Here is an 11,174-nt window from a genome sequence, read left to right on the forward strand (position 1 = left end):
TTTGCATGATAACATATTCTTCGTACTTAAACAAATACACCTCGCTTTATAAAATACAGTTAGATTATAATCGAGGCATAGATTGCGCTTTAAAAAACACACCTAGGTTACATGAATAACATGACACCTTATAAATCGCAAAACCCAGCTCATAGACGATATCCATCAGCAAGAACCCTATAAATTCACAAAAATTATCAATTTTCATCACAATTACGCTATTTTCGTGATTAAAAAACACACTTAAAAACCCAATATTCTCTTCTCCTTCAAACCTCCTCTACCTTCACTCTCACCAATGGAACGCTAATAAATACCCAACAAGAACACATCTTTCTCTCTCCTCTGTCTCTCAAAAATACCCTCAACAAACCCAATAAATTTCCTCAAATTTCCCAGCATTTATAAACCCTAATCAGGTTAGTTTCGTACTTCACCAGATCCCTTTCTCACCCCTCAATTTCACACTAAAAAGTTGAAATTTTGTTAATTTTTTTATTAATACAGTTTGAATTTGATGATAAAAACTCGGAACTTAGGGTTTAAGATTGGTTATTTTTTGTAGGGTTTTATTGTGATGAATTTGTTGATTAATCGAGAAATGGATGACCTAGAAAGAGCGATTTTGATTACTTTTGATGAATCTGGGACTATTGATTCTGTGTTAAAGTCTCAAGCAATTGAGTATTGTCAACGAATTAAGGAAACCCAGAACATTTCTTGCATTTGTGCTCAACATTTGTTTACCAGTAACTTTGCGCAAGTTCAGTTCTGGTGCTTGCAATGCTTGCACGATGCCGTTCGAGTTCGTTACTCGTCGTCGATGAGTGTTGAAGAGAAGGAGTTTATCCGTAAATCGGTTTTCGCAATGGCTACTTATGATGGTGTTGATGTTAATAGTAAGAATTTTGTTAGGGTTTTAGATAGTCCTGCTTTTATTAAGAATAAGCTTGCACAAGTTTTGGTTAATTTGATTTATTATGAGTACCCTTTAATTTGGCCTACTGTTTTTGAGGATTTTATTAATCGTTTGAATAGAGGGGCAGTAGTTATTGATATGTTCTGTAGATTGTTGATTGCATTAGATGATGAATTGATTAGTTTGGACTATCCCCGCAATGCCGATGAAGTGGCGGTTGCGGGCCGAGTTAAGGATACAATGAGGGAACAATGTGTTATTCAGATAGTGAGAACTTGGTATGAAATTATTATGGCGTATAAGAATTCGGATGCTGAGCTTTGTGCTAGTGTGTTGGATTCGATGAGGAGGTATATTTCGTGGATTGATATAGGTTTGATTGCTAATGAAGCGTTTATTCCGTTGTTGTTTGAGTTAATCTTGGTTGATGGGTTGCCTGAGCAGCTCAGGAGTGCTGCCGCGGGTTGTGTGTTGGCTGTGGTGATGAAACGGATGGATTCACAAGCGAAACTTAATCTGTTAAAGAGTTTGCAGATTAATCGTGTATTTGGTTTGATAAATGAGGAGACTGATGTTGAGCTGTTGTCTAGCATTGCCACTTTGCTTACTGGTTATGCAGCTGAGGTTTTGGAATGTGCAAAAAGATTGAACTCTGAGGAAGGAAAGCGAGTTTCGTCTGAGCTTTTGGAAGAGGTATTGCCGTCTGTGTTTTATGTAATGCAAAGGTCTGAAGTGGATGCAACATTCAATACAGTGCAGTTTCTTTCTGGTTATGTAGCTACAATGAAGAATCTGTCTCCACTGACTGAGAAGCAGCTGGTTCATGTGAGTCAGATTTTAGAAGTGATTAGGGCACAGATTTGCTATGATCCCATTTACCGTCATCACCTTGATGTGTTGGATAAAATCGGGATGGAAGAAGAGGACAGGATGCTTGAATATAGGAAGGATTTACTGGTTCAGTTCCGTAGTGTGGGGCGTGTAGCTCCCGAAGTTACTCATTCATTTATCCAAAATTCACTTGGTAAAGCTGTTGATCCTACTTCTGAGAGAAATGTGGAGGAGGTAGAAGCTGCACTTTCGCTTCTGTATGCGCTTGGGGAGTCTCTGAGTGATGAGGCAATGAAACCAGGGAGCGGGCTTTTAGGAGTAGTGCTCATGCTTTTATCAACAAGGTTCCCATGCCATTCTAATAGGCTGGTTGCTCTTACTTACTTGGAGACTATTACGAGGTATATGAAGTATGTTCAGGAGAAAGAAAAATCTATACCCGAGGCCCTGGAAGCTTTTCTTGATGAAAGAGGTATACGTCACCCCAATATTATTGTGAGTCGGAGAGCAAGCTATCTCTTTATGAGGATTGTGAAATTGCTGAAATCAAAGCTAGCTCCTTTTATTGAGACGATTTTACAGGTGACATTGCCTTCTAATGAACTGAGTTTATCATGTGGATAGGATCCGTTATTTTTCCTTTGTTTGCCTAATTTTCCGTCTGAATTAACCCACAGAAATTGCATGATGTCGTTGTTCGATTTACAAGCATGAGTTTTTCAGATAAGGTGATGATTGAAGCTGAAGATGGAAGTCACATATTTGAGGTTGTTAATGCTATATGTTGTTGTGATTGTAAAACCACTACATCTTTTTTCTTTTTGCTCCTGAATTGAAGACTGTATTTCTTTCTTTATGTTTCATAGGCAATTGGCATTCTGATTGGGATGGACTCGGTGCCCCATCAAAAGCAAACTCATTACCTCAATTCATTACTCACGCCCTTATGTCAGCAGGTTAAGTTTTGTGGTCATGATGTCTAAATAAATCACTATTGCTGTTTATGTGCTTTTTTGATGCGTTGATTAAGTGCTAAATTTTATAAATAGTATTTAATGTTTTTTTTTGGAAATATTACGTGTGCAGGTGAAGATATTAATAGAAAATCCAGAAGATTCTGCAACAAATGTTTTAATCATTCAGCAAATCGTTGTGGCAATAAATGCACTCAGCAAGGTTTGCCCCTCTGATGCATGCATATGTTGTAATACTGACGTATTAGGGAAGTTCATCAAATAAGTACTTAGTGCTGTGAATGTGTTTGTTTTAGTCTAAATTTTCTAGAGCTAATCTAGTGAATTTCGGCAGGGAATAGTATGCTTGAAAAGCCTAGGTTTTGCTAGTTGTAAGCTTGTAACTGTGTTTTTGTCTTGTACATAGATGTAATATGTGTAATTATATCTAATCTTTGAGCTTAAGTGATTTGGCCCTCTGGACTCCCCTGTATATAGTGTTATTGATCTGATTTCATCTTAATTTTTGCATGCAGGGTTTTAATGAACGTCTTGTAACTTCCACCCGTCCAGACATTGGTTACATGTTCAAAGAGGTTTATTATTTTTATTATTGTTTACTAATTTACTTTATTGCATGTTTTACACTATGAATATAGATTTATGTGTTGGAGTATGTGAAGTTAGAATTCAGAGAGTGCTTAATTAAATAACAGCCACACTTGATATTGACATATTTTTGTTTACTTAATGCTTCTTTAATTAACCTACACTGGAATACTAACTGTCTGTTGAGTCCATGTTGAGGATTTTGAAATTTCTCAACACATCTTTGTATCTGGCTCTTGGCTACTTGATCTGTAATTAAATCTCTGTGATATTGACTGGCTGTGATGTCTATAAAAGAAATTTAAATGCCTCTTCATTTAACCATTGTAGTCTGTGTTCCCTGTCTTTTCCTTAAATACCTGGATTATGCTTTATGCTGTTGACACCCGTTTTCTCCAAGACAAATGCTTTTGGTTTTAAAAATACTTCCCCTTTGAGTGTTCGCTTTGTCAAATTATGTAACTAGATTTTTATTTTCCTTGTGGTACAGACATTAGATATACTACTCCAAATCCTTGTTGTCTATCCGAAAGTGGAGTCCTTGCGCAGTAAGGTATGATTATTCTGTCAAGGTGTTATTTATTTGTTGTTTGCCAAATCTTGCCTTTTATTTTTATTTTTATTTTCAATAGGTAACATCATTTATCCATCGCATGGTTGAAACTTTGGGCGAGTCTGTATTTCCTTACTTGCCAAAGGCATTGGAGCAGCTGCTTGCAGAGATTGAGGTAAACATGTAAATTAATACTCTCTCTTGCTTCCTTAAGTTGTACTGAGATGGCTCTCATTCTTCAAACTTGAGGTTTGTATAATGATATGGATAAATGGATTGCTCTAGGATAGTACTGTTTTTTTCTGGATTGAGAATGATCAGGTTATCGTATGCTAATGGACATGCATTTTTGTTCTTTGCATTCTTACCCTTTTATTTTTGAATCCTGATTTTCCTGGTGCTCTTAATTTCAATATAGAGAATGATTTTTATTTGCATTTTCTGCAGTGCACTTAATTATATGATTACAAGTTCCTAGAATGTTACCTTTTCTAACTTAGGCTACTAGAAGAAATTAATCAACACATCAAACATTAATTCAAGCATTCATAGTTGAATAAGGATGCCGAGTGTCGACCACTTTGCTGAGATGGGGATGATGATGAAACAAAAGCTTTTTTTGCCACTCGCATGTTAACGAGTTGGAAGTATTTGGTCTTTTAGAAATTTCATAATTTATGTATAAATTGCTTGTCTGGCTTCCTTCAAGAGTTGGAGATGGCTCTTGTGGTGGGAAGTGGAAGGGCATTCTCTTTGCCTTTCAATGTTACCTTTAAAAAAAAATTAAAAAATATTGTTTTTTGTTGTATTGGTTACTGTGCACTGCTTTGAGTAAGTTAGCAAAAGGAATAAAGGACTGATCCATTGTGTATTTGTATGACATTTTTCTTTTTTGGTGAAGTGATTTCATACTACGTGTAATGGATGTTGTTTTATGCATTTGTATAGCAGCCATTAAGTTTCCTTTGATTATTTGACTAACTTTACTACGTATTTGTGGCAGCCAAAGGAGCTGGTTGGAGTTATTGTGTTACTGAATCAACTTATATGCAAATTCAACACTAAGGTTCTTGACATTTTGGATGGAGTATTTCCAACTATTATTGAGAGGGTATTTTCTGCTCTTCCGTCAGAGGAAATTTCTTGTGGACCAGGTAGCATTACAGAGGTATGTTCACAATGATGTGGTCCTTTTAAATCTCACCCCATAGTCATGGTAAAAAGCGATTGTTAAATTACTATAATGCCTGCGGATGGCAAACTAGGTTTGTAACTTTGTATACGGAAAATGTTACCATATCAAGTTGCTTAGTGCTATGGATTGCATGCGATATCGTGTTATTTATTTTTGCTCTACAACCCAATAAAGAATGCTTTGAAGACTATATTTATATCCTTTATAATTTATTTCTTTTAATGGCAGGAAGCTCGTGAACAGCAGGAACTTCAGAGAACATTATTCACATTTCTCAATGTCATAGCCACACATGAATTGTCTTCAGTTTTCATCTCTTCTAATGCTAGAGTGTATTTTGATCGAATAATGCACTTGCTATTGTATTCCTCTTGTAACCATAAGGATATTACTGTGAGAAAGGTGTGTTCTTCTCTCTACTCTAGTTCAACTGTTTTTTCTTACTGATTGCACTTACTTGCTGTGTGGTAACTTAGTATGATCTAAACCAAGCTTCTGCCAATCAGGCATGTGTACAGATATTTATCCAACTGATCAAAGACTGGTGCACTGGTTCATACGGAGTAGAGAAGGTTAGTTTTTAAATATCCTTTATGTAGTGCTATTTTATTAAAGATCTTTATTAAGCTGCTGTTTTCCAGGTACATGGCTTTCAGACTTATATAGTGCAAACCTTTGCAGTAAATTGCTGCCTTAACAGCGTGTTGGATAAGTCTTTTGAGTTTCGAGATGCAAATTCTGTGAGTTGATATACTATGGTCTATTTAATGCTTTAGTTACACTATTTCTTACCAAATATCTGATTACTTTATATTTCTTTTTTTTTGTTCTATCAACGGTTCATTCTCATATTATGATGATGCTTAGTGCGTTATTTACTTTGTTTGGCTATTTCCCTCCAACTTTATTGTCATTGACTCATTGTAGTAAAGTAAGCATTTTACTAAACAATTTCTACCCATTTTGTTCTGAGCTCGACGATCTCAGCTTTTATATCTGTATGCTTTGTTGTATTTTCCGCTGTCTTTGTGTTTTTTGTGTAATCCTTGTGCATGCAGTATTTAATGCTTGAATTTGTTCACTTTGTTAAATTTTAGGTATCTTGGTATTTTGTTGATTTCCTTGTGCTACAACATTTTTTGCAATTTTGCAGTCTTCCTTATTTTTAATATCTATGTGATATAACACCGGTTTTCTGTTATTCAGTTGGTTTCTTATGAGTTATGACCCTTTTTTAAACAGTGTCCGCTGAAGTACCGGGTATATTGGTATTCGGTTGATTTCCTTGTGCTGCAACATTTTTTGCGATTTTGCAGTCTATATTTTTTCTCAGTATCTATGTATAACACTGGTTTTCAGTTGTTTTCTCATGAGTTATTACCCTTTTTTAGACAGTGTCTGCAAATGTACTGAAGTGGGGAGTTTAGCCAGACATTTTATTATCATAATAGTAATCTCTTGTAGCAGTAGGCAATGCCAAACATGAGGTGATTGGCATTTTTTTTGGGAGAGAGCGGTGCATTGCTGCATTGTTGTTTTTTTACATCAAATTCCTTTAATTGGTGATGGGAGGGTGACAGGCTTACTTTTCGTATGTGTGCTATATAATCAATTGCGTCACTTTGTTTATCTAAATGATGTGGAGAGAAGGAGAGAGGAGGGAAAATGGGTTCCATTTTCTATTGATTAAATATATAATTTGGAAAGGGATACATAAGGATTTGAAATTGTTAAGCAAAGATATTTTAGTAAATGCTAGTGCCACAGTTACAACAGCTGGAAAGGCTGATGAGATGCTGAGCATTGTTAACCAGTCACCTAAACGCTTCTTGACCTAATCACCATTTTCTAAGTAATGTAGTCTGTCTCTAGTTATCCTCACCAGTCCATTACTACACCCATACTTACCATGACATGTATTTGTTCACTCAACTTACAGAATTGGCAATAGTTCTAAAGCTGGATGAACCCTAGTAGCAAATATCCAAGACACGCAAGTAAGAAGGTCATCCAGCCATTTGTGCTATCTCTTCCATGTCCTCAGTTCCTCACTAGTTTCTTGTAGGAATTTTGCTATTGAAAGGACATATGCCTAAACAAAACATGGGCCTTAAGTTCCCTTCCAAATCATTCCAATATTGGAATAATTGGAAAGAATTTGCTCATCATGGAAGAAAAGTGTATTACTTATAATGATTTTCCTTGCCAAAACCTATATTTGTCCAATGGTAAATGGCCCCTTCCTCTCTTCCCATTTCCCTTGAGTACTTCTCCTTCCCTCTCGTTACCTGCCTCCCTTTCCTTCCTAAATTCCTATCCAAACAAACTATGATATTACGGTCTCAGACAATCCACGATATTGCTAGTAAGTTGGCAGCTTTATCCTTCTAAAAGTTTCTGGAGAGTATGATTTGCTGAAAATTCAATGTTAATCAATCATCTTGATAATAGAGATTTGGGTTGGCTGTTTCAGGGCGGTCTAGTTATACCACTCCTGTGGTCATCTCTGTTTCGAGGGGATCCTGTTAAATTTTCAATTCAGATATGGTCATACGAATAGAATTATAAGTATCAACTCTAGAGAATCTTGCCAGTGTTCATCTCTGTTTCTAGGGATTCCTTGACTTAACCTGATATGATCTCACATGAATAGGATTGGGACAATTATAAGCATGTACTCCAGAGATTTTTAAGTGGTATATTACTTATGTTTACCATTTCAGTTATTAAAATTGTCGCATAGGCAGATAGGCTTCTATTCTCCCTTGTTAAAGGTCTCACTCACTAGTGCACTTGGAATTAACCATAACTGTCTGGAGGCTCGCTGAAGTTTCCATCAGGTAATGGATGCCAATTACTTTAATTCCTTGAAGTCTCAGGAATGATACCCATGGGATCAATCCCCTGTTTACACCATTGCTCAATTGTCCTTTGTGTCTCTCTTTAGTCTTTACACCCTTAAAAAAGTTCCCATCTAGCAAAGAGAGAATGGAAAGTCTTGATACCAGCTTTTATTGAAGATGGAGAGAGCTTTACTTTGCTATGAGATCCAACATTTGTGGTGAAGGACAATAATATGTCATTAACTTTATGCCATTTCTTTAGTGTTGCATAACAACTTGCTCAAATTTAGAGGAGCATTGAAAAAGCTGGCCCATTGTTCTGTGAAGCCTGAGGGCTTTTTAATACTACAAATTTATTCTCGAATCTTCCAGTTGTACATTTACGTGTGTGTGCTTTATTTCAAGAGGATTTTAAGTGTCAATGCTGTCTCCATTCGTGATTTATTGATGTAATTAATAAGTATTTCCATAGGTTTGTAAAGATAGATATGTTTTGTAAATGACCAAAAGAAAGCTTTCAATTGTTCCTCAACTGATTGTATTTTTATCTAGATCTTTATTCCTGTTTTGTAACAGTACTTTCTTTTTTTTATTTGCCAGCATGCATTGTTGGGCGAAATTATAACAGCCCAGAAGGTCATATATGAGAAGTTTGGTGATAACTTTCTTTCTGAGTTTTCCAAGGGTTTACAAGATAAACACTGCTCCCAAGAATTGGCTGAGCAGTATTTTCAGAAATTGCAGGTTTGGATAAAACTCTGCTACTATTATCTTTTCAAACCTTACAGCTTTTGTATATTGCGTAGACTTATGAACTTTGTTGATAGTTGAATTGGAAGTTCTACTTAGTCAAGTAGGCATTGTTTCTAATGGTGTCCTAGACAACATTATTTTGCATTTTGGTTTTCATTGAGTTGGCAATTACTTTAATGTGTTATGCCTGTGTTGGTGACTTTAATTCACAGAGCAACGAATCCAAAGCTCTTAAATCGTTCTACCAGTCCCTCATAGAGAATTTAAGACAGCATCAGAATGGAAGTCTTGTTTTCAGATAGCATTTTCGAAGGATGATATGACTATTGATGTTTCTTATCTCATTTTATCACCAATTATAGCTCCTCCTTTTGTCCGTACAGGTAAGCTGCTTTCCGAATCTGGTTATGTTTGGTCATTTTTGTCTGATTTTCATTTTGATAAATACTCCGTATCCTTTTACACCTCTTGATCTTTTTTTCATGTTGCAGGTTTTTGTGCACATTGTATATATTTATGGTATTTGTTCACTGGATCATGAGGTAAGTTGACATTAATTTTTGTCAAGCAAATAGCCAATTATCACTCTTGTAATGTATAAGTACCAGGTCTTTAAAAATTAGAATATATGACTTAGTTTAGATATTTCTCTTCACCAGGTGTAAATTCCGGGAAGCAGTTTTGTTGTTTTAATATGGAAAGCGTGAAGCTCATTGTAAGTGAAAGTGGCATTTTATGGCTTATTCTTTCTACTTGCGCTTCTGAAGTTTCGTCCCAAGCTGAATCAACCTATCATATAGCCATCAGTGTGAGTTAGCAAGAACTCAATAATTTGGTTAGCTAGGTTGGGTGTTTTGTTTATATGTCTTCAATATGTTGTGCCAAGCTATCATATGGGCGTTGAAAGAAAAAGGAATATAAAAGTAATAATTAAAAAAATAAAAAAAAAGGGCAAGCAATATATTTCAGCTTTAGTTCTTCTGGGTTAGTAGGATCTGTGTATTCATCTGATGAGAATTTAATGTGCAAAATAGCGTTGTAGAAGGCATTCTTTGTATTTGTGGGATATGTGATCCCATAAAAAAAATTTTGTTCATTACATTAGACTATTAATAGTAATGTAGTATAGTTGAATTAATCTTATGTTTAACCTTTCTTTATTTTTCATCTCTATCTTTATTTCCATTCTTATTGCATGCATCTTAGTACCATGCTTATAAAGAGAATAAAGAGAATTCCCTATGCATAAATGTTGGAAGACATTTAACGTACCGAACCAAGTGACATTTTAACCCTTGCACGATGGATAGACGTATGAAAAAAAGTGAGAATTTTGGTATATGACTTCCTATTTCACACTGTTAGCCAATTACCCTTGCACATTATGCCCCTTGCCTTAGTTGCCTACAAGCTTCGGTCCAAGTATGGGTAACCCTCTCTTTGTGTCTAGGTTCTGTAATGGATTGAACAAGGCGCTAGCATGCTGTATTGCCTGTATAGCAGGTGGCCATCATGCCAAAGACGAAACATCATTGACATTCTCTTCTTCACTCTGTTTTACATCGCATTTTTCTAACAGTTCTGTATTTTTCTACCCATTGTCTTTAGAAAATGTGCTGTTGTTTGTTGTGTAGAGATTCAACGAAGACATTCATATAGCATAGAATGTTAAGGGTATATGCCATTTATCAATGCGTGTTGACCTTCTTGCTGCTAGCCGTAATTGATTGAATTTGTCTTAGGTTTAGATTGTACATCATTTTTCTCTTTCTGGGAGATCGTTATATTCTCTTATAAAGTGGTGAGGACAAAAAAATGTCGTCTTTCTTCGACTAGTGTTTCCACTGCTCCCTTGCTGAGTGATGGTACGATAATGTCTAAATTTATAATTGTGATATGTTTATAGGCGAGTAATAATCATTATGATAGAATTTTCTGCAATCACTTTTGAAAAATAGAATTCGAGAGCTTAAGAGTGGTGTCCATAACTCAATTTGCTTGTGCTAATTTCTTTTCTAAGATTGGAGAAAAGAGTTGAATTTATAACTTAAGTGTTATGGATGAGGCATGGCCTCCTCTCTCCAACAGTCCAACCCTTGATTGTTTTAGGTTCAAATTTCATTAGACGCCTTGCTGCTATTTGGACCTTGTTTTGCCTTCGTTACATGTTTGCTTCTCAAAAATGTTTTTTGGTTTAGTCGAGAAAACCTTTGTGGGCTCTATACACGATAGAAATATAAACAAGTGTTTAATTTTAATACGAAGATAGATTTATCACCGTCCTAGTATCCTCCACTCGGCCATTGGCCATTGGCCATTGCGTTACCTTGATACGCATGTGGAACATACCCACATTCTTTGTTAAAACATTGCTTTCAAAATCGCCCCTACAGGATCTATGGTCTAAGGATGCAATTTTTCTTCATTAGAATTCTATGGATCAAAATAGAAGATATGCATTATGCATATACTATTCTATTCTCAAAGAATAATGGAAAAGTATGTGTTACACTTTTAC

General features: G+C 35.7%; 1 protein-coding gene across 2 annotated transcripts; it reads left to right on the forward strand.

Moving 5' to 3' along the window:
• Positions 1 to 185: 185 nt before the first annotated feature.
• Positions 186 to 9,793, forward strand: LOC145617953 (exportin-T-like). 2 transcript variants are annotated; one of them, XM_081672723.1, is made up of 16 exons: positions 186 to 419; positions 566 to 2,332; positions 2,428 to 2,517; positions 2,617 to 2,706; positions 2,837 to 2,926; positions 3,240 to 3,299; positions 3,803 to 3,865; positions 3,945 to 4,040; positions 4,869 to 5,033; positions 5,289 to 5,462; positions 5,567 to 5,632; positions 5,702 to 5,800; positions 8,504 to 8,647; positions 8,869 to 9,039; positions 9,148 to 9,198; positions 9,316 to 9,793. In XM_081672723.1, the coding sequence occupies exons 2-14, from the start codon at positions 578 to 580 to the stop codon at positions 8,956 to 8,958; spliced, it is 2,982 nt and encodes a 993-aa protein (XP_081528849.1). In that variant the 5' UTR covers positions 186 to 419; positions 566 to 577; the 3' UTR covers positions 8,959 to 9,039; positions 9,148 to 9,198; positions 9,316 to 9,793. The 2 variants fall into 2 exon arrangements, with proteins under 2 accessions (XP_081528849.1, XP_081528850.1); XM_081672724.1 differs by lacking the exons at positions 8,869 to 9,039; positions 9,148 to 9,198; positions 9,316 to 9,793 and having other exon boundaries at positions 186 to 2,332; positions 5,742 to 5,800; positions 8,504 to 8,558.
• The last annotated feature ends 1,381 nt before the right edge of the window (positions 9,794 to 11,174 follow it).

The sequence above is a fragment of the Chenopodium album genome, chromosome 26 (assembly GCF_948465745.1).
Source record: "Chenopodium album chromosome 26, dcCheAlbu1.1, whole genome shotgun sequence".
NCBI lineage: Eukaryota > Viridiplantae > Streptophyta > Magnoliopsida > Caryophyllales > Amaranthaceae > Chenopodium > Chenopodium album.